This window comes from Nicotiana tomentosiformis, chromosome 2 (genome assembly GCF_000390325.3).
Source record: "Nicotiana tomentosiformis chromosome 2, ASM39032v3, whole genome shotgun sequence".
NCBI lineage: Eukaryota > Viridiplantae > Streptophyta > Magnoliopsida > Solanales > Solanaceae > Nicotiana > Nicotiana tomentosiformis.
The window spans coordinates 74,082,316-74,105,900 of record NC_090813.1 but is presented as its reverse complement, the minus strand read 5'-3'; the positions used below and the strand labels follow the sequence as shown (position 1 = coordinate 74,105,900).

The 23,585-nt window shown below is 35.8% G+C and overlaps 2 protein-coding genes, 1 long non-coding RNA gene and 2 other non-coding genes across 6 annotated transcripts; 3 read left to right on the top strand and 2 right to left on the bottom strand.

Moving 5' to 3' along the window:
• Positions 1-5,428: 5,428 nt before the first annotated feature.
• On the bottom strand, positions 5,429-6,440 carry LOC138906544 (uncharacterized). The gene is made up of 2 exons (XR_011413984.1): positions 6,301-6,440; positions 5,429-6,214 (listed from the first exon to the last, which is right to left on the bottom strand). It is a non-coding gene; the product is annotated as an uncharacterized lncRNA (long non-coding RNA).
• LOC104088554 (L-type lectin-domain containing receptor kinase VII.1-like) lies at positions 5,683-8,136 on the top strand. Its single transcript, XM_009593255.4, has 2 exons — positions 5,683-7,723; positions 7,799-8,136. Exons 1-2 carry the CDS (start codon positions 5,683-5,685, stop codon positions 7,840-7,842), a joined length of 2,085 nt encoding a protein of 694 aa, XP_009591550.1. The 3' UTR covers positions 7,843-8,136.
• A 316-nt stretch (positions 8,137-8,452) lies between these two features.
• TRNAG-GCC (transfer RNA glycine (anticodon GCC)) lies at positions 8,453-8,523 on the top strand. Its single transcript has one exon. It is a non-coding gene; the product is annotated as a tRNA-Gly (tRNA).
• Positions 8,524-10,513: 1,990 nt separating this feature from the next.
• On the top strand, positions 10,514-10,586 carry TRNAF-GAA (transfer RNA phenylalanine (anticodon GAA)). The gene has a single exon. It is a non-coding gene; the product is annotated as a tRNA-Phe (tRNA).
• Positions 10,587-10,782: 196 nt separating this feature from the next.
• LOC104088555 (uncharacterized) lies at positions 10,783-12,932 on the bottom strand. 2 transcript variants are annotated; one of them, XM_009593256.4, is made up of 3 exons: positions 12,660-12,932; positions 11,936-12,170; positions 10,783-11,356 (listed from the first exon to the last, which is right to left on the bottom strand). In XM_009593256.4, exons 1-3 carry the CDS (start codon positions 12,903-12,905, stop codon positions 10,926-10,928), a joined length of 912 nt encoding a protein of 303 aa, XP_009591551.1. In that variant the 5' UTR covers positions 12,906-12,932; the 3' UTR covers positions 10,783-10,925. The 2 variants fall into 2 exon arrangements, with proteins under 2 accessions (XP_009591551.1, XP_070051677.1); XM_070195576.1 differs by having other exon boundaries at positions 11,226-11,356; positions 12,018-12,170.
• Between the last annotated feature and the right edge of the window lie 10,653 nt (positions 12,933-23,585).

The window sequence follows — 23,585 nt, the reverse complement described above, 5'->3', positions numbered from 1 at the left end:
TCAAGGAGCTTTTTTAAAGATGGGGAGTTCCCTCCACCACAGATGTGGAGGCTCTCTTACCAAGAGATTTTGTGATGCTGCAGTGAGGAGGAGGTGACCCATCTCGCCTAGGGGAGGCATTGGGCGTTACGTCTCCGTCTGCTGTTTCACAGCTTTATTGATGACGTTCATGAGGTTGGTTGGGAGGTCACTTATTATTCTCGTCCTTTCTTCCGTGTTACCTGCCATGTTGGGATTTGTGCACACAAAGAAAGTAGATCTTGTTCTTGCTTTTTTTTTTTTTTTATGTTAGTGATAGATCTAGAAGAAACTAAATATTTAACTAGAAAATTCCCACAGATGCCGCCAAATTATTTGACCAAAAAGTGTAACCCTTAGCTCAAATAATTAAATTTATGTACTAAGGGGTTAAACCTAGTTAACAATAATATTTCTATATGCGAGTTCTGAAAGCGTGACTAACGCTGGACAGATCTGGTAGAAATATGATAATGATGTGTAACAATCATTCAAAGTAATGTGAGCAATAATAAAGCATTAAATAATAACGAACAATAATAAATGGCGTTTAAGTAAATAGAAAGAATGATTCACCCAATAAAGGAGGAACTGGGTGGTTATTACTCCTAACAATGATGAATGACAGACAAATCCTTGAATGCTTGAATTATCCTCAGATCTGGTGGAAAGTATAGAATAATATAGACAACAATCTTGGTGAAAATGTGATGTTTGTATCTTAGTAAGAGAGAGAGAAAATCTTTTGTCAAAGTGTGTTCTTATAAATGAATATCACATGCCTCACATTATTGGCCCCTTTATTTCTAACAAACCCTAACAGTACAAACTGCAGAGAATATTCGCTAGAATATTTCCTTTAATATCTTATTTTGAAAACTAACTGTTACAGGTTCATCAGTGATGCTCGACCTCGACTATTGTCGTCATCTCGACCACGACTCCCGTCGACTCTTCCGCTGCAAGTATTTCTGCTTCCTGGCCCACCTCGACTAATGACGACTCAATACTCCCTCCTTCTGGGTAATCTTATTTCGAATAGTACTATCAGGAGATTTCAACCCTTACACATATGCCAAACGTTCCGAAGCCTTATGGCTCTCCCCAGAAATTCATAAGTAGTAGCAAAGTTGGTTGGTGGACAGCCGATATCACATTTAAATAGACCTCTCATTATTTTTTTATAGAAATAAAAAGTCTTTATATTAGTCAAATCATCACCAGATCCGCACATAGGTGTAATTTTAGCACCATCATTAGATTTTATAACATTTCAAACGCTGTCCTTTTAATTTACTCAACCATGATCAGCTTCCAATTTATTCATTTTGTCATTGCCTAATAAACCTATCCAGTGAATGCAAAACATTGGTATACAGCAATTTTCGGAGCTTCACGTTCTCTTTTGCTAGTAAAAGACACTTTAGGAAATGTTTGATCACTCCAAGAAAAGTTTGAATTATTTGGGAATTTTACCTGGGAATTTTTTCCGCATGAATTTTCTACGGATTTTTATGTGGATATCTAAAATTCCTAAATTGATGAATACTTTACCTGCGAAAATTATTTTTCCAGGACAATTCCCATGTAAATTTGGCGCCACTTTGCGCCAAAATATTACCTGGGGAATTATTTGGAAATTTTTTCTGCAAGTACCATTTTCATAGGTAAATTCACAAGTAAATGAATAATAATGAATTCCTTTATTAATTCGTAGGAAATTCCCTAGATAAAGCTACCTGCGAATTTAGCTGCGGATCGTTACTAGGGAATTCACTTGGGGATTGTTTTACTTGAAAAATTTCCTAGGGATTATTGATTTGCGAAATTTCTGTTGAGGTAATATCGTTTAAACATAAACTAAATTGTTTATTTTTTATTAACGTAAGTATAGTTTTTAAGTAGAACAAAATATACAATTACATTTATCATTAACATCATTAATTTATAAGTGAGACTTAAGTATTGAGTGATCTTCTAACTTAAATATAGTAAATATTATGAGTGAGAATTAAGTATTGAGTGATCTTCTAATATTATTTTTAAGTATACTTTTGATTAACTTATAATATTATTGAACTATCTGAATCTTTTGTTCGTGTTATAATTGGCAAAATAATTTTTATCAATTGCTTAGTTATGTAAAGTGTGTTTAATTCTTGTTTAGAAAAATTATTACATAAAGATTTAATGCATTATTCAAGGTATATAATGTCTCATTATCAGTTTTTTTCTTTTTTAAGACTTCTAATTCCCAAAATTATATTCTTGTTCTTTTTTTTAAAAGAAAAAAAATACATTTTTGAACAGTCAATTAATTCTTAAAGAAACGATCATAATTCAATCCACCTGGTTATACTTGAATAAAAATTTTGTATTGTGGATTTTTGAATTCATGCTCACGATATATTTCTTAAAAAAAATGAAAAAAAAATGTATATATAAATTTTCATCTTGATTTAATGAATTGAAAATTTTTGAAAGAAATGGCTTAGGTCTGTCCCACTCCGGATAGAGACAATAGGATATGGGCATTTTTAGTGACCGGCTTCCAAGAATCAAGCGTAGTCAACGAAATTCGTTGTCAAGAGGATGCATTTGATTTTCTACACGGGGAATACTGCCTTTTCGCGAACATTTGCCAACGAATTTACTTGCATTTTTCCCTATAAAAATCCACAAGAAATTCCTTTTTCTCAGAATGTTTACCAAAAGTTTCTTGCGGATATTTAATGTTTCTTGCGATACAATCCGCGGGTAATTTACATGCGAATTCAAAATTCCAAGTACGTTACATGGGGATTTCAAAATCCGAAGGTTTTTTCATCGAAATTTTTTTTGTAAGAAAATTCGCAGGAAACTAAATTACATGTGAATTTTTCTGTATAATTCCTAAGAAAATTGTCATATAATTCACAATTTTCTTGTAGGGGATGTGTAATAAGTCAAAGATGTGCATCAAAGGAATTTAATTTGGCCTTAAACTCAGAAGGCAAATTATGTATTCTGCCTAAATATTAAGGCAATATGTTATTATACTTTGCTCTTTTATTTTCGAGAAGCAAAAGAATGCCGAGAGTAGAAATATATTGGCATACTTTTTTTCTTTCCAAACAGTTAAGTATAAATTACAATTATGCTAACTGAAACATTGGAGACAAAACTTTTCACGAACTGTATAAGCTACTCTATAGTTTGCAAGCAACCTTCTTTGAATTGGTTTCCCATAATTTCTTCTTTTCAAACACTTGACCAGCATGTATATTATTAGAGTTGGAGTCAGGATTTGAAATTTATGAGTTCGAGATATTAATTCTTTTAAGTTATTGAGTTCTAAATTAATAACTTTTACACATTCTAATAATTTCTTAAAGCAAATATCGGGTTTAGGATAAAAGCTATTGGGTTCGGCTGAACCCGTAACTCATATTCTAGCTCCGCTGTATAAACACATCAAACTAGATCTCTTATGGGTAAAAATAGCACGGGCTAGCCAGTTTTCGGACTGGTCATTCAAAAATAGCCAGCGTTTGCCAAGTCATTGAAAAATAGTCACTATTTTGCTGCAACAGAGACCGGTCCAGCATAATATACTGGGATTCGATGCACATGTGTATGGACTTCCAGCATATTATGCTGAAACTCCAACACGCGGAAAGTTCCAGCATAATATACTGGAGATTCAAGCATCTGTGTATGAACTTCCAACATATTATACTGGACTGATATACTTTGCTGGAACTCCAGTATATTATGCTGGAGTTCTAGTATACTTATGCTGGAACTCCATTATATTATGCTGGATTTCCAGTATACTTATGCTGAAACTCCAGTATAATATGTTGGAGTTCCAGTATACTTATGCTGGAACTCCAGTATAATATACTGGAGTATTTTTCGGATTTTGAACAGTATTTTCGTTCAGATTAATCTTTACATGAAAAGTGGCTAAATTTCGACTACTTTAAAAGTATATATATTTTTGAATGATCACTTGTAAATCTGACTATTTTTAAATTTCTTCCCTCTTTTGGAGAGATTTGAACCCTCTACTAACTTGCTAGAATTTTTTAATTGGAGGATATTGAACAGCGGTAGGATTAGGGAGGAGGAACTTTCATATGAAAAGAAGGAAAAAGATTTATATCACAGAATTTTCAAATGTCAACTGTTAGAAAATTATAAATTAGTACTACAATTAATGACCGTTGAAAGAGAAACAATGATCACCTAAATAATGTTCTCCCAAATCTTGGCCATGCATTTTCCTTTCACTTTTCCCATTCGGTATCTGAGAGTTACATAGCCCCAACTAATATGAATTTGTGTCGCGTGAGAATAATTAAAGGAGAAAGCGTTTTTTTTTATTCCTAAAATTCGAATTTGAAATCTCCTATTAATAATAGAAAGATATTGTTCATAAACTTTATGCTTGTGTACCATTTGATATCACTATTAGATGCTAAAGGCTAAAAATTTCAATCACACTCATCAAGGCCAAAGGCATTTTAAAGCATTATCTTATTTTTTTAATTTCTTTTTTTAAATATTAGTTTGACCGAAGAGCTGAAAATATCGTAAAATATCGACCATCTCCAAAAGCTTATCTAATTAGTCTATTTGGCTGTACAATTACGTACGAATAAGCAATGACGAATATTTTCACAAATGTCAAATATTTTCTCCATTTATTTCAATTATTGTCCCATGCATTTTTTCTTTGGCTAAATTTTTGTCAACATATTACTCCATTAATAACCATCAACATACCCGAATTGTCAAATATTGGAATTAATAAATTCTAAAGAAGTATAAGACAGTTGCAATAATTCTGAGTCAGTTGACATTATTGTTTAGTCCTTAAATCATTGAGCCTCAACGTCAATTATTACTTTGTATTTTTCAGATTGTATAATCTTGAATATACAATTGTGAAGCCGACAAACAAAATTAAATAAGTCTATCGTTGAACTTCAGATATATCAAATTGATAGGGTAATATAACCTTTGTATCCTCGTCATTCCTTTCCCTTAAATTATTACACACACGTTATGCAACTCTAACCAGTTTACATCAAGGATTTCAGTTATATACTAGTTAACATTGTCAAAAAAAATATATATTATAAATATAATTTAATCAATTATAGCATATTACTAACTATTGATTTATCAATTAATTAATACTTGTTAAATAAGATTGATTGATAATTAACTTATAGAATATTTTGATAATATAAATATTGTTATAACATCAACACATAAAACTAAAACTCATAGACATAAAAATAAAAATTGTGCAAGAAATTTTTTTTTTTTTGGGGGTTTTGCTAAAATACAAGCTTACCTTTTCCTCTTAAGGAGGAGTCAAACTTTCTGTTTAGAATTTCTTCAAGTTGGAAGCCGCCAGTTTCCTTTCTTATCCTCTTTATCTTCACATTACAGCAATTTTTTTGTTAACATTAATACGTGGGGAACCTTCCTAGTTCCTTGACTTTAGACACAGATCATTAAAAATTGTTTACACTTGTTGTAATATTTGACCAAGTATGTCTTGTCAAAATTTACCTGGTGACTACAATGATATCTCCCCCTTTTTCTCTGTAAACACCTGCTTCTCGTAATTCTATTCTTCATTAAAGTTGCCTGTGCTTCAATCTTAGAATGAACCAAGACCTAAAAACTCTTCTTCTCTACCTGCTGATAACTATACTATTTTCTAGTATTCAATCAGTTTCAGCTATTGATTTTGTCTTCAATGGCTTTAAACCATCAGATATATCACTGTATGGGAATGCTACAATTGAATCTCGAATACTTACTCTTACAAATGACTCAACTTTCTCAATTGGCAGAGCTCTACACCCTTCAAAGATTGTCACAAAAGCACCTAATTCATCCCAAGTTCTTCCCTTTTCAACATCTTTCATATTTGCAATGGCTCCTTTTAAGGATAGGCTACCAGGACATGGCATAGTTTTCTTGTTTGTGCCACAAACAGGTATTGATGGTACTACTTCTTCACAGAATTTAGGTTTTTTGAACTTCACAAATAATGGGAATCCTGATAATCATGTTTTTGGGGTTGAGTTTGATGTTTTCAAGAATCAAGAATTCAATGACATAAATGATAACCATGTTGGAATTGATGTCAATTCTCTTGCATCAGTCTTTGCTCATGAAGCTGGCTATTGGCCTGATAAGTACAATAAGTTTAGTGATGATGGTAGCTTAAATGAAGAGTCTTTCGAGACTTTAAAGTTGAATAATGGAAGAAATTACCAAGTTTGGATTGACTATGCAGATTTCCACATTAATGTGACTATGGCACCAGTTGGTATGAAAAGGCCTAAGCAACCTTTGTTGGATCTTCCCCTCAATCTTTCTCAGGTTTTTATGGAAGAGATGTATGTGGGGTTCACTGCTTCCACTGGAGATCTTGCTCAAGGTCACAAGATTTTAGCTTGGGGTTTTAGTAACTCAAATTTTTCGATAAGTGATGCTTTGATCACGCAGGGGTTGCCTTCATTTGGGCTGCCTAAAGATCCAGTTCATCGATCGAAGGGATTCATTGCAGGTATTACAGTGTCACTTTTGTTTCTTATTGTGGTCACTGCTGTAGTTTCATTGTTTCTCATAAAGAGAAATAGGAGAATGAAAAGGGAAAGAGAGGATATGGAAGATTGGGAATTGGAATATTGGCCACATAGGATTAGTTATCAAGAAATTGATGCTGCAACAAAGAGTTTTGCTGATGAAAATGTGATTGGAATTGGAGGTAATGGGAAGGTATATAAAGGGGTTTTGGCTGGGAGTTCAGAGGTTGCAGTAAAGCGCATTTCTCATGAAAGCAGTGAAGGGGCAAGGCAATTCTTGGCTGAGATTTCAAGTCTTGGTAGGCTAAAGCATAGAAATTTGGTGTCACTAAGAGGTTGGTGCAAGAAAGACCGAGGCAGCCTGATTTTGATTTATGATTATATGGAAAATGGGAGCTTGGATAAAAGGCTGTTTGAATGTGAAGTGACAAACATGTTGAGTTTTGAAGACAGAATTAGGATTTTGAAAGATGTGGCATCAGGAGTTCTATACTTGCATGAGGGATGGGAGGCAAAAGTGTTACATAGGGATATTAAGGCTAGCAATGTTTTACTTGACAAGGACATGAATGCAAGACTAGGTGATTTTGGTCTAGCCAGAATGCATGATCATGGTCAAGTGGCTAACACGACTCGAGTTGTTGGCACAGTAGGTTACTTGGCACCAGAGTTTGTCAAGACGGGCCGTGCCTCTACACAAACTGATGTGTTTGGATATGGAGTTTTAGTTTTGGAGGTGATGTGTGGAAGGAGGCCTATAGAGGAGGAAGGCAAGCCCCCTTTATTGGATTGGCTGTGGGAACTAATGAGACGAGGCGAATTGATTAATGCCTTTGATCGTCGATTAAGGATCAATCAGGATTTTAATGAAGAGGAAGCCTTAAGAGTATTGCAATTAGGCATGATATGCGCGAGCATGGACCATAAAGGTAGGCCAACCATGAGACAAGTAGTGAAATTCTTTGAAAGGAACAGTGAGGTTGATGAATCTGAAGCTGAGGATATGGATGTTTACCTTCTGGAGAGTTTGAGATCTAATACCATGTTGTCCAATTTTTCCTTAAGTTTGAGCCATGGTTCGCACCCAACATTTGAAGAAATTAGAGAAGGTTTGTCTTCTTCTATGTCTATTTCTTGGACAAATTCTTTGGTGGAAGGTAGGTGAATTTTACACATCTCTGCAGGCTGCAAAGAGGAATGGTTGGTTTTTGATCATCACTCTGCTTGAACTCTTGGTACCTGCATTTCCAATACTTTCAGGGCCTAGCATTACTTGAAATGGTAGTGCTGCTTCATGAACATATTTATAGGTTGGCTAAGGAAAAAGGGTTGGTTTTGAGATATACATGTATTAGTCATTTCTTTTTTTATACCTTGATACTAGTTGCAGTGGAAGAATTTGTTCTCTTAGTTTTAGTTTCCCCCATAAGAGAATCTGTTCCTTGTCTCTTTTATTTCCACTAGCTATGTTGATGATGTACATATATGAAACTCATAGTATGGTGATTATACTTATTCTTGATTTGCTTGGTTGGAACATTTCATAAAATAGGAGTAAGATGGCAAACAAGAAGCACCAGTGGTCTAGTGCCTAGTGATCTGGTGCATATATCTGTTGGGCAAGGGTACTGCTCCCAAGAGACAGCCAATTTCCTTTTAGTTCCACAAGAGAATGTGTTCCATATCTTTTTTATTTTCCAGAAGATATGTTGATGATGTACATATGTGAAACTCATAGGATGATGTTTATAATTAAATTATCTTGATTCGCTGTGTCGGAGCATTTCATAAATGATTTATTTTAACTTATTAAATAAGAGGATTATGTCACATAACAAGCACCAGTGGTCTAGTGGTAGAATAGTACCCTGCCACGGTACAGACCCGGGTTCGATTCCCGGCTGGTGCAAAATTATTTTGTTAAAAGGATAAAGCCTATTTTCTTTTATTTGAGTTTGAGGATTCCAAATAGGTTTCTAAAGACGAAGCCTGCTTTTGTTAAAGGGGCTAGAATCCATGATTTGTGGATCGTTCTTTCATGTTGCGGATCAGTTCTCTGCTATGCTCAATAGGCCTCAATAAAGTTGACCCATTCAAAAAGAGAGAAAAAGAACTTGTCTAAGATTAGCCACTGTTTTTTTGAGTATGGTGCACAAATAATGATTTTTATTTTACGCCATTTCTTTTCTCAGTCGATCACAATGAGACTGTGAAATGAGAACCTTGGTCTTGCAAATTTGTTCATTTTTTGGTGCCTCACTACATTTACTCCTTCATTCCCTAGTTTTCCTCTAAAATTGAAGATTTCAAGTCAAATTGACTGTGCTTATAAAGTTGGAAATTTTACATATGGCAAAGGTATACACCTTATTTATTATAAATCAAAATTATTTTAAAATATTATTTTCTATAGCTACCTTTTATATTTTATAGCAAAATAGGTATTTACGTATATAGTACCACTGAGGCATGAAATACGCTATTTATGTTTTTTCTTTCTCTTTCTTTCAATTAACACAAGATTCTCTCTCAGATTTTTTCTTCCTTCTCTCTCCTCCTTTTCTCTCTCTCTTCGAGCAACTCAAGCCCTAGTATTGATGGCTGACGAGAAAGAAGAATCTCTCTCTCTTCGAGCAACTCAAGGTGATTGTCGTTACTGTATTCATGAATACATGGTGCGAATACATGTGAATACATGCACGTACAACTGGATTGCCTTGATTTTAGGCATTTTTTGCTGCTGTATTCATGAATACAACAACGCGAATACAACGAATACACTACCGTAACTACTGAATAGTAGGTATAGAAAGTAATTATGTATATGATAGCTATAAGAAGTTAATAGCCACTAAACAATAGTGATTTCTGAAAATTCCTCTATAAAGTTTAACGTGTGGTCTACATTTCTACCATATAAAACAACTCTCGAGTAAGAAGAAAGTCTTTAATTATGTTTATAATAAGGAATTTTACCTACGAAGTATGATTTTGAGTCAAGAGAAAGTTCTTTGCTCAATTCATATGGTTTCTCATCTACGTTAACAATTTGATTATTCAGGAGGTCTCTCTTTGTTGGGCTTGCTTGAGAGTTGATATAAATGTGAACTTATCAAAATGGTGGCCCATTTCAAGAAATGGGACCAATGAATTTAAGAGTGTAACAACTGAAATACTTATGCAATTACCTCCGATTTATGTGAACCTATTTTTTTTGGTCCGTTCAAAAAAAAAATGACCCCTTTAAAATTTGGAGATAATTTAGCTTAAACTTAATATTCTACCATTAATGAGAAACTTTTATAACCACATAAATACTTTGAACGCCCTTCTGACTTGTTTAGGACCTTTAGGACCACAAATTCCAAAAGTTTTCATTTTTTCTTAAATTTCGTGCTCAATCAAACATGTTCACATAAATTGGAACGGAGAGAGTACTAACATAACGAAAGAATATATAGAGAGGGTGTACGGCATATCATGTTACACTAGAAAGTGTGTATGCAGTTTCTGAATTATACTGTACTGCGAAATCTGAAATAAATAAAATAATGGAACTTCAAATGTGATTTCCTGCAGCCATATAAGCATGCTGTGAACGGGACCTAGTTGTATTTGCGCCTCTTGCCTCAAGTTCCTCTCATAAACTTCTTAATCTTAATGATTCGTTAAGACATATTGACTTTTTTTGTTGTTCACATGGATAAGTAATAAAGATGAACATATATGTTATAGTATTTCTTTTTCTTGTAATCTTCTAATTTTAAGGAGTAAATTAATCAAGCAAAGCAACTCGCTCTTAAAAATGGTTTCTAAAAGATGGAGACTGGATTATGTAATTATTGATGATTGACTTTTATTGCATATTAGAACGACTAAATGACAGCTGATAAACACATGCGGGGATAGCTCAGTTGGGAGAGCGTCAGACTGAAGATCTGAAGGTCACGTGTTCGATCCACGTTCACCGCATATAATCTTTTTTCCTTTTTCATACGCCTCTTGAATTCTTGTCCCTTTCGGCCGTTCAAATGCTAAGTTGTTAACTAGTCTAGAACTGAAATGGTGATAGTTAACCCTCAGTTAAGGGATAAGATGTTTTCCTCTCTTTTCTTTATTAGTGTCAAACTCATCCAAAAACCGCACACAGTCGGCCAACTTCCACGGGTTACAAAATATAATCTATACTCGAGTTCATTAGCTTATTATAAGCTCAAAGGCCTAAAAGAGGAAAGCTACAAAACTGGAACACTCAATTGTTTACAGCAATCGCTCGATAGTAGAACTAATTAATGTCTATACATCTCTACTTCACACCACTTCAACAGCAGTACTATGTAAACTTGGAAAATTTTCCAACAAATCAACAGTAAGCATGGATGTCTTCGGCCGTGGCAATCGGCTTGAATAATATTCGTCAGCTGATAATTGAGGTTTAGCAGTCACACGTTCTGATGTTTTAAGCCACTTAGCTTGCATGTATTTTTGCTTCCGCCATGGCCCCATATGCATTTTCTTCTCCTTCATGCATTTCTTAGCAGCATTGCACAAAATCTTGATTACTGACATTAATCTTTCAATTTTTCCAACAAAGACTTCTGATAGGCATTTCACGAGTTGATTGTACTCTTCGCTTGCTTTGGCTATTTCAAACTCGGCTCGAAAATTTAATTCAATAATAACCCTCACTTCTCCTTTTTTAGGGTTAGAATTGTCCACCACGTCTGTGAATGTGTGTTCACCTGTGACATGGTAGAGGAACCAGTCAATGCTAGATCTTTGTCACAGGTTAAAACAAGTTACTGATTTGATTTATACTAGCTCCTTGTAGGTAAAAGAATATCCTAGAACTTTGGTCACAAACTTTTTAATATATTTAATAGTTTCATGGACAAAAATCATGTTGTACTTCACGTGCAGGTTTTTTTTTTTTTTTTTTTTTTTACAAAAATAACCATGAATTGTTTTGATATGGAAAGTGTGACTTGAAAAGTCTTATCATACAATCAGGCCAACTTAGGCCTAGAGGCCAGCCACAAGCAAACAATTACACGTTTAATGGAAAGAGATATATTGGTTTCATGTACTATATTTGATTGATAGTAACATTATTTTCTTTGTTCGAAGTAAACATAAATGAAGATTTTTTTAGATAGTAGATATTAATGGTAGCATAGATGAGTAGATGATGAAGCTGTTATAATATTTAAAGCTGTCACGATATATATTTAGAAAACATTGTCTTTTTACTTGATATATCTTTTCAAATGACATACCGAAACGTCTATGTCAATTTATAATATTTTAAAAAATATTGTTACCTGAGGGAATATCTGGTGAGCTCTTCCATTTAGACTTGCAAATCGCAGAGTTGAAACCTGCATTTTGGAGACGACTACATACCTCTTTCATGAGACAGTTGTGGCAGCCACTATTGACCATTTTACAGCTGCAATTAGAGCAACCATTTTCTGCAGAGTGCTTTGCCTCTTTTATTGTTTCTTTAGTAATGCTTCGAAGCTGTGACTCTAATGACGTCGTCCGGCATAATACAGACTGCAAATAAATAAATAAAAACAAAATAGAATTTGAGTTAACAATACATATGTTCCAAAATAGAAGAAATAAAGAAGTGGAATTCTCAGATAGCTGAATTAAGAATAATAGACCCTTGAGACTTCTAATTCAATTGTTTCCGTTTTGTACAATCTTGATTGCACTACAACTATTTCTTTTTCCATTTTTTGTTTTAAATTTGCGACAACTCACACCATAGGTGAAGTCATGAAAATTCTGCTACCCTCCCACTATAGAACTAAAGGTTTTAAAATTTTCAAGAAATTCTTTAATTTTGATTTGAAAAGTAAATAACAAAGTACCCTTTAAGTTCTTCTATTCATTCTTATAGGAACTGAGAACTGAAGAATTAGTGCTGATTTTTAAACTTTAAAAAAAAAATTGATAAGAAGGCAAAGGCATTATGCATTTCTGAGACCTTTTTTTTGGTTGGGAAAGGAAAAAAGAGTAAGAGGAGCTGAAACTTACTTGTAAAAGTTGATGTTGAGTTTCCCAGAACTGATTGTCTTCAACATTTTCAGAGTTTTCTTTCTCCTCATTTTCATCTTCAACATAATTAACATCATCATTCACACTTTCTAGTGATGAACCTTGACCCTCCTCATCGAGAAAGCTAAAAATTGTGTCAGAAACATTAATTGCAGGCTCGCCGGAAAAATCAGTTTCCCGGTTATCCCACGTCAAAATCCGGTGACTTAGAGGTCTCCTAGCCATTATTCCGACCAGAAAATAAATATTTGTATTTTGAGTTTTTGATCAATCTTGGGAACTGGCTTTATATATATCATGGCCTTTCCCAAATAACTAGTCTGACGTGGACAAAGGAAGGTTCGTGAAAATGAGGAGTGGAGCCCACATTACAATGGCATAGGAGTATTAACCTACTCATTCGAATACAGTAGAGTGCGAAACAATGGATCCGCGTCAGTCTATGTCAATTATTTCTCAAAATTTCACTTATTTTCTGTGGATATACTCGAATATCCTTGCAGAATTTTTTTTAGAAAACTTGAATATCCTCACCATTAAAATAGTTGTCATGAGCAGCGCATATGAATTGTGGGTCCAACTTGCCTCTTCACCTAAATACAGATGATGTTTTTGGAGGGTACCGCCACAATAGATTGATAAAAATAGAATTTACCTTTTAGCATAAATAATTTTTATATTATTAATGATTTAATATGTTAAAGTATGCTATTTATTATTTTTGTATTACTTAATTAATTTAAATCATTATATTAGTAATTATTTGTTTTTATATATTATCTTAATCTACTTATATAAATAAATTTCTCTTTCAAAAAGGTAAACTCTTAGAATATACTACTACCCTTTTGCCTTGTTACCAAAAAAACAAAAAACTTATAATAATATGTATTCGTTAGGGTTAATATATAATTAATGATGTGTTGACCTGAGCGATTTTGGTTTTGATGATTGACAAAGGAACACATGCATGAACCAGGTCCATGGACAGTGTACACAGGTGACATGCAGAATCAAGCAAAAGGCATGCACGTGAAAGGGATACGTATAAGTGGTTATTTCTGATAATCCTTGAACGAAAATGTTGCATATTTGATAAGAGAACTCTATCCAAGATAAGGAAAGAGTTAGAAGTTGAAGATAACTAAAACTTTTCCACCAAGGAAGAGTAAAGCATTAGACTTCTAGTTAATCCTTATTCTACTAACTCAATAAATATCAGCTTTGTTTTCTTTTACAGGTGATGCACACATACGGAAGTTAAGCACGAATTGAAAGCAAAATAGCAAGGCATTTTGGGAGCAATTTCTATGAGATTTAAGAGTGCGATCCTGAAGCTACACGAACCAGATTGAAGAACCATCTCCATAAAGAGTTTTATGAGTCTTTCTTTATTTCTAGTTCAAAGTGTAGTAGGCTTTTTGAGTTGTACCTTTCAGCTTTCTAAGAAGCAAATTGTACTAGGTACGTGAGTTGTATCTTTCAAGTTAAGAGTTAACTTGAAGTAGTCGCAACAGCCTGTGGTGTGTTGCTATAAAGATTAGAGTTAATCCTTAAGTTTGCAAGAGGTTGTAAACTCTAGTTGTATTGTTCAAGTTAGAGTTAACTTGAAGCAGACGCAACAGCCTTTGGCTCGTTGCTACAAGCGTTAGAGGTAATCCTTAGGTTTGCAAGAGCTTGTAAATTTTGTTGTTTGCTCAGAGTTGTAGTGAAGTGTTTGGGAAAAATCCTACTGGGTAGTAGGTCATGGTTTTTTCACCTTTTGAGACGAGTATTTTTCACGTAAAAATCATTGTGTTCTTTACTTTCTGTATTATTTATTCCGCAACTGTAGTGTAAGGAACACATAGAATAACTAGGTCCTTTGATAATCCAGTGCACGTAAAAATTGGACACCACACAAATCACCCCTCTCTTGTGTGGTATTGAAGTATAAAACAACAATTGGTATCGGAGCAGGTTATCATTAAAGAGGCTAACGCCTTAGGAATAGATCAAGATGAGTGCACTACCTGAAAACTGTACAGATCAATCCACCACTAGACCACCACTATCCAATGATCACTACTATTGCTTATGGAATGAGAGATCTAAAAGAAGAAATAGAAAGAAGGAACATGTTCATGATAAGAAGAAACACAACAAAGGGCCATCCAAAGCAATGGTTGCTGCCTGGGAAGAATGTTCAGATGAGGACATTGATGATGAAAATGATGATACTGAAGAGCTCGTATAGCAAGTCAAGAATCTAAAAATGAACCTAATGAAGAATCTTAGATAAGTCTTCTGGACCTAAATGATAAAATTAAATTCCTTTCTAAAGATAGACTATTAGAACTATTGCTAACTTTAATTGATGAATCTAAGAATATAAGTTCTAAAAAAGAACAGTTGTCAAAAGAGTGTAACTTTTTAAAAGCAAAGTGCAAAAACCTGGAAATTAGGGCTCGTGAAACTGAAAAAGAAAATACTGTTTTGAAGAACCAGGTTCATGCACTTGACACAACTGTCTTAGAACTTACATCTGATAATCTAAAATTGAAGTTAGGAACATGTAAAGAAATAGCTAGTGTCACACAACTCTGCCACGACCCAAAACTCCCTCCGTAAGATGTCGTGACGGCACCTAGTCTCTGCGACTAGGTAAGCCTAAACAAATGCGGAAATAACAAAAATGGAAGTAAAACTTAACAACTAACTGCAACAGATAACTAAATAACTGGTAGCAATACTACTCGGCATGTACAAAAACCAACACTCTAGTAGTACACAATATTCCCAAAACACGGAACATCATAAGTCACAAGCTACATAAGGAAACTAGTATCTCTATACACCAGAGTCTAATAAAATAAGTACGGAAGTTAAATGACATAGGAGAGAATAGAGGGGGACTCCGAGGTCTACGGACGCGGCAGATGTACCTTGAAGTCTCCGTACAACAGCAAGCATCCTCAACTAGTAGCGGGGTTGATAAGAGGTGCTGGATCTGCACACAAAAACATGTGCAGAAGAGTAGCATGAGTACACCACAGCGGTACCCAGTACGTGCCAAGCCCAACCTCGGTCGAGTAGTGATGAGGTCGGGTCAGGCCCACTGGTATATAATAAATAAAGCAGGTGAATATAATAGTATATGAAGAGACTGGAATTTAACAAAAGGAAAACACAGCAAAAATAGCAGTACAACACACAGGGGGTAAACAGTAGGGGATCTCCCGAGATACCGTCTCGTAGTCCTAAAGTAAATAAGCAAAGAGATCTCCCGAGGTACCGCCTCGTAGTCTCAAAAGTAAATGTGCAGGGAGAACTCCCGAGGTACCGCCTTGTAGTCTCAAAAATAAATATGCATGGAGAACTCTCGAGGTACCGCCTCGTAGTCTCAAAAGTAAATATGCATGGAGAACTCCCGAGGTACTCCCTCGTAGTCTCAAAAGTAAACATACAGCTCAAACCAATAAATACAACAGTTAACAACGAGAATTCTACAGTTAAGACTGATAAAGAATAAGGAAAAATAGGAAATCAACTAGGCATGTTGCAAAAAGTTCAAGTAAGTAGTTAAAGCACATAGACATGCGATATTAGATTAAACATGATAACTATACATGTTGGTATAACTCAATTAAGAATGAAAACAGGTTACTACTTAGTAAAAATGGGGTTTTTCAACAATAGCCCGTGTACGCACCTGTCATCTCGCGTACACGATGCTCACATATCACAACAGTACCAAATACTAAGGGGATTTCCCCCACACAAGGTTAGGCAAGCCACTTACCTCGAACCAAGCTCAATCAATCCGTAAGAATGCCCTTTCCTCGATTATCTGACTCCGAATGGCCCAAATCTAGCCAAACACAATTACATATCATAAATACAACTATAATAGACTAATCTAATTAATGAAATCAAGACTTTAACAAGAAATTCAAAAATCGTCCTAAAAAGTCTACCCGGGCCCACGTCTCGGAATTGGGTAAAAGTCACAAAATATGAACATTCATTCACTCACGAGTTCATTCGTATCAAAATTATCCAAATCCGATATCAACATCCCAATCAAAACTCAAAAACTCAATTAAAGAACTTCTCCCATTTCCCCCAAATTTCTCAACCAAATTCCTTAATTAAATGATGAAATCAACTATAGATTAGTGGAATATAACCATAAACGAGATAAGAATCATTACCCCAAAGTTCTCTCTGAAAAATCCTTGAATTATCGCCTCAATCCGAGCTCTCAAAGACCTAACAGGAAAACGAGGTCAAACCCTCGAAATTTCCCCTTCTCTGCCCCAGCGATCTCGCACCTGTGGACCTCTAGTCGCACCTGCGACGCCGCACCTGCGATGCCGCACCTGCGATGCCGCACCTACGATGCCGCACCTACGGAAATTCCATTGTAGGTGTGGAAATGACTTAAGAGGACTGGGTCCGCTTCTGTGATGAGGTGGCCGCACCTGCGCGCCTGCTTCTGCGTTCTCTTCACCGCTCCTACGAGTCTGCTTCTGTGAGACTCTAACCGCTTCTGCGATCCCGGCTGGGCAGGCCCGTAATCGCTTCTGCGGCTCGATGGCCGCTTATGCAGTGCCGTACCTACGACCCAAAATGCGTAGGTGCAATTACACTAGGTGCATCAACTTCAGCCAATCCAACACATTTCCAAATGATCTGTTAACAAACCGAAATCTACCAGAGGCCCCCGGGGCCTCAACCAAACATACCAACAAGTCCTAAAACATATCATACGAACTTAGTCAAGCCCCAAATCACACCGAACAACAATAAAAACACGAATCACACTCCAAATCAAACTTAATGAACCTAAGACTTCAAACTTCCACAACCGATGCCAAAACCTATCAAATTACGTCCGATTGACCTCAAATTTCGCACACAAGTCATAATTGACATCGCAGACCTACTCCAACTTCCGGAATCGAAGTCCGACCCCGATATCAAAAAGTCCACTACCGATCAAATTTCTCAAAAATTCGACTTTCACCATTTCAAGCCTAAATCAGCTACAGACCTCCAATTCACATTCTGGAAACGCTCCTAAGTTCAAAATCACCCAACGGAGCTAACAAAAACTGAAAAAACTCCATTTCAGAGTTGCCTTCTCACATTTCCAGCTACAGTCAAAATCCTAAGACTTAAGCTTTCGTTTTAGGGACTAAGTGTCCTAAAACACTCTGAAACTACGAACAAAACCTCCCGACAAGTCCCATAACCAGAAAAAGATATGAGGGAAGCAGTAAAGAGTTGATCAGGGCTATTACTCTCAAAACGACAGGCCTGGTCGTTACAAACTCACACTAGAAAAAGCTTTATGAAATGTAAAAAATGAGCTATACAAGAGGGATGAACAGGTAAGATCCTAACGGAGAATCCAAACAAGGTCAAGAATGAGCTAGGCAGAACTTGTAAATGGAATAGGTCCTCTGATGCACTTTCATGGCTACAAGAACATCATAGTAGCAACAGAAGAGGACTTGGCATTGGGAATTCTGCACCTAAGTGGGATCCCAAAAGCAAGTACCCCACACTCCCTGAGAACAAGATTTGCACGCACTGTGGTAATACTGATCACTATAAAAGTGAATGCAATGCAAAAGAGAATGCAAGTCAAAATAACAAAAAAATTGTTCTAGGGAAAAATAGGCTGCCAAGTTGGGCTAAAAAAAATGAGATTTATCCTTTTCCCTATAGAAAGGGACCCAAACTAATTTGGGTTCCTAAGACTAACCCCTGATTTCTTTTTGCAGGTCCAAGTGAAGGGGAGCAACCAAATATGGTACATGGATAGTGGCTGCTCAAAGCACATGACACGAAACAAGAACCAGTTCCTTTCACTTGAGGACCTTAAAGGAGATAATGTCTCCTTTGGAAATGGGAATAAAGGTGAGATCATTGGGTTGGAAAGGTAGGTAAGACTGATTCTCACTCTATTAAGAATGTCTACTTGATATATGGAGTGAAGTACAGTCTAATAAGTGTATCACAATTGTGTGATGGAGGTAACATGGTAGCATTCACCTCTACAGAATGCTTTATGATTAATCTTACCACTGACAAGATAGTTTTGCATGGAAAAGGAGTGAACAACATATATGTTGTGAATCTATCCATACTCTCAGATAATGAACTCACTTGCTTAAGTGTGTTGGATAATGATCCCCTCCTTTGGCACAAAAGACTTGGATATGCCAGTCTAAGCCAACTCAACAAATTAGTCTCCAAGGACTTGGTTGCCTAACATTAAGTACAAGGAAGATAAAGTTTGAGAGGCTTGTGCAAGGGAGAAGCAGGTAAGATCCTCTTTCAAAAGCAAGAAAATAGTAAGTACCACCAGGACGATGGAACTGGTCTATATGGATCTCTATGGACCAATGAGAACATTGAGTAGATGTGGTAAGAGATATATTATGGTTCTTGTTAATGATTACTCTAGGTTTACTTGGACATTATTTTTAACATCTAAAGATGAAGCATTTGACATGTTCACTTCTTTTGTTAGAAAAACTCAGAAACAACTAGGTAATCAACTTGTATCAATTAGGTCTGATCATGGTACTGAATTTGAGAATGCTAAATTTGCTGAATTTTGTGATGAGAATGGCATAAATCATAATTATTTTGCTCCTAGGACTCCACATAAAAATGGAGTAGTTAAAAGAAAGAATATGACATTGGAAAAAATGGCTAGGACTATGCTTCTATCTAGTAAATTGCCCTATAGTTTCTGGGCAGAAGCTGTGATCACTGCATGCTATATCATAAATAGGTCATGACTAGACCTCTCTTTGAGAAGACTCCTTATGAGTTACTTAAAGGGAGAAAGCCAAATATATCTCATCTTAGGGCATTTAGATGCAAGTGCCTTGTGCACAATAATGGTAAAGACTCCCTAGGTAAGTTTGATCCCAGAAGTGATGGGGGGTATTCTTGGGATATTCTTCACATAGTAAAGCTTATAAGATTTATAACAAAAGAACTATGTGTATAAAAGAAAGTGTACATATGGTTTTTGAAGAAACTAACATTTTTTCTGAGAGGCGGGAACATGGTGATGAAGAAATTGAACTGTTAAGAAACTCAAATGAAAGCACAGCCCAGACTGAAGCTGCACCAGAGGAAGGAACAGGTGATGGAACATGTCCTTCCATCCAGGGCAACCTGATAGGGGGAACTGAACAAAGAGAAACTGATCCTCAAACCTAGAGGGAACCTGTCCATGAACTTGTTCCTCAATAACAAAACATTGAAGGAACATATATGGGAAACCAACTGGTTGTGAAACCTTACAAGTATCAAATTTCTCATCCCATTGAGAACATAATTACTGATCCAACCTCTGGAATCAAAACCAAATCTTCTTTGAAGATTTTTTGTGCTTTTGATGCTTTTTTATCACTTATTGAACCTAAAAATGTTGCTGAGGCTTTGTAGGATGCAGACTGGGTGAATGCAATGCAAGATGAACTCAAACAATTTGAGAGAAGTCGAGTTTGGCATCTGGTACCAAGGCCCAAGAACAGATCAGTAATTGGCACAAAATGGGTCTTCAGAAATAAACTTGAGGAAGATGGAATAGTTATAAGGAACAAGGCAAGATTGGTGGTTCAAAGATATAGTCAAGAGAAGGGCATATACTATGATGAGGCTTTTGCCCCAGTTGCAAGATTGGAAGCAATTAGACTCCTTATAGCCTTTGCTGCCTACATGGAATTCACTCTCCATCAGATGGATGTCAAGAATGCCTTCCTCAATGGCTATCTAAAGGAATAAGTGTTTGTCAAGCAACCTCCGGGCTTTGAAAGCAAGGAATGTCCTCATCATGTGTACAAGCTTGACAAGGCATTTTATGGGCTCAAGAATGCTCCAAGAGCATGGTATGAAAGATTATCAAAATTCTTGCTTGAGCATGGATACAAGAGAGGTCAAATTGACAATACATTATTCCTGAAAGAAACAGGTAAAGATCTCTTGGTAGTTCAGATATATGTTGATGATATAATCTTTGGAGCAACTACTGATAAGTTTTGTAAAGAATTTTCTAAACTAATGGAGAGTGAATTTGAAATGAGTATGATGGGTGAGCTTAATTTCTTTTTAGGCTTACAAATTAAACAAAAGTCAAATGGAATTATGATCCATCAGCAGAAGTATATGAAAGAGTTACTTAAAAGGTTTAAAATGAATGATTCCAAAGAAATTGACACTCCTATAGCAACAACCACAAAATTGGATGTAGATGAACTTGGTTCATTTGTTGATCAGAAGTTGTATAGGAGAATGATTGGCTCCTTGTTATATGTCACTGCTAGAAGACCTGACATTATTTTCAGTGTAGGCCTTTATGCTAGATTTCAGGCAAATGCAAAGGAGTCTCACTTGACTGCTATCAAGAGGATCTTGAGATACCTAAAAGGCACTACTGATCTTTGTCTATGGTATCCAAAAGGTAGTAATTTCAACTTAGTGGAATATGCTGATGCTGATTATGCAGGTTTTATTGTGGATAGAAAGAGCACCTCAAGTATGAAACACTTTCTTAGCTCATGTCTTGTGTCTTGGGCTACCAAAAAGCAAAATTCTATAGCCTTGTCTATTGTTAAAGCTGAGTATGTTGTCACTGCCTTATGTTATGCTCAATTATTGTGGATCAAACAATAATTAATGGACTTTAGAATTGATGTAGGTTATATTCCTATCTTTTGTGATAACACTAGTGCAATTAGTATGGCCAAGAACGCGGTTCATCATAAAAGAACTAAGCACATAGATACTGGGCATTATTTTCAAAGGGATAATTTTGAGAGGTGTTGATCACTGTGGAATTTTGTGCTACTGATAAGAAAATTGCTGACATCTTCACAAAAGCTTTGAGTAGGGATCACTTTGAAAGGAACATGTTAGAATTAGGGATGATTAAGATCACCTAAAAAAATCGGTTCTAACTCAATGATTGGTTAGATAATTTATGAATTTTATAAATAATTAGATTAGATATTGCTTAGTCTCATGCTTTTATTAGTATACTTGTGTGCCATGTGCTAAAATATCTCACTAATGTCTAATGATATTATTCTTATTTTCTTGGAAAAAATGAGTCTTACATAAGAGAATTTCAGCGAAGAACCTGGTTCATCGAGCTTATAAGGTATGTATTCTACACTCCACATAATTTGAAATAATTGCATATGGATCATGAACTGAAAAGAGTCCCACTTTATCCCAAACTACTTTTGAACCAATTAGTTACAAATGAACCTGTTTCATCAAGAGTCCCTCGCACCATAATTGCCGAACTATTTGGGGAAGAGTCGAACGTCTTTTCAAACTGAAACTTCCAATGTGATTAGACTTCTAGACTTCAAAATTCAAAAGGGTGTCGTTATACACTCAAAATTTCCCTCTTTAAATTGATTTGACCTTACCCTTTTATGTATAATTTTTTCGAAAGATCAAAATTTCGAAAACTCTCTCGATTTCTCTCAAGTTTCTGAACTGATCAAATGGCAAATACCCATGAGAATCCCAAAAACTCTGAAAACTCTTCCCCACCACCTAAAGAACATTCACCCACACTTTCAACGACCCAAACCACCAAGAAAATGAGTATCAAAATGATTTCATGCAATACAGTGACCAATAGAGAATAAGTTAAGAAATTGAGTGAGATGCTACAAGCCAGTCAAGCAGAAGAACCCTAAAAATCTGACGACTCCTTCAAGTTTGTGACTGAGGGGGAAGAACTAGTTTCATCTGAAACTGAGCAAGTAACTTATGGGTTAAAAATTTCTGATGTTGCCTCTAAAATTGCTGAGAATCTTGAAAATAGGTTTGTGTTGGTTGGTACGATTGCTGGTGTAGAAACTGGTGGGTCTGGAAATATTGGTGGTAAAAATGAAAAAAGAAAAACAAAAGAGTGAGGGTGTCGGAGTAGATGTGAGAGGAAAGGGAGAAGAAAGAGTGGATGGATCTCCTTCACCCACTCTTGTTGGTTGACTGAAGAAGTTGGAGCAATGATTGTATTAAGTGTAAAGATTAGTGATAATGAAGAGACTATGAATGAAAGTATGGGGATAGAATTACAAGAGATAGGTGATGGTTCTGGTGATAGAAATGTAGCAGATAGGATGGTTAGGTTAAGGAAATGGTTTTATGAACCAGTTCCTTCTCTTGCTAAAATAGACAAGAGTCGTGATCTGCTACAAAAGGTGTCAGATAGTTACAATCAAAATAAGAAGAACAAAGTTGGAAAGATTGGAGGAAAGGGCATGAGTGGCACTAAGATAAAGAGTACTCCTTCTATCCCTGTAGCAACTCCTCCCACAAGAGGAAGAACTACATGGAGCCGAAAGAAGCAGAGTGAGGCCAATGTAAAAAGGGCCTAAGCTGAGAATGCCAAGAAAGTCGCTTAAAAAAACGAAGGATGGTAAGCCAAGTGGTGTAATCCAAATTGAGGAGATGGTTCTTGAAGATGAATATGAGGATGTGGAAGTACCCACACCAAGTGCCAAAAAGAGAAAGACTTCTCAAAAGAATTCTCGAGAAACAGAGGCTGACGCTGAGGGCTCAATTGTGTCTAAAAGAACTAGGTCTGCCAAAAGGAGCAATGAGGCTCAAATAGTGGAAGAAAATGGCTATAGATGCTGAGATTGAAAGGCTGCAGAAATGATTGGCTGATAGAGACACTCTCAAGTGTGAGCTTGCAAAGTAAAAGGAGAATAATGACAGTATTCTTCAAGATATGTTGAAACTGCTTCAAGCCAAGAACCAAGAACCTGGTCCTTCCCAGTTTTAAACCCTTCATAATCCTAGTTTGTAACCAGTAACCCAAATGGGATATTTTTTGTTTTTTGCTCATGGTTCTATGTTTTTATTTCTTCTTAT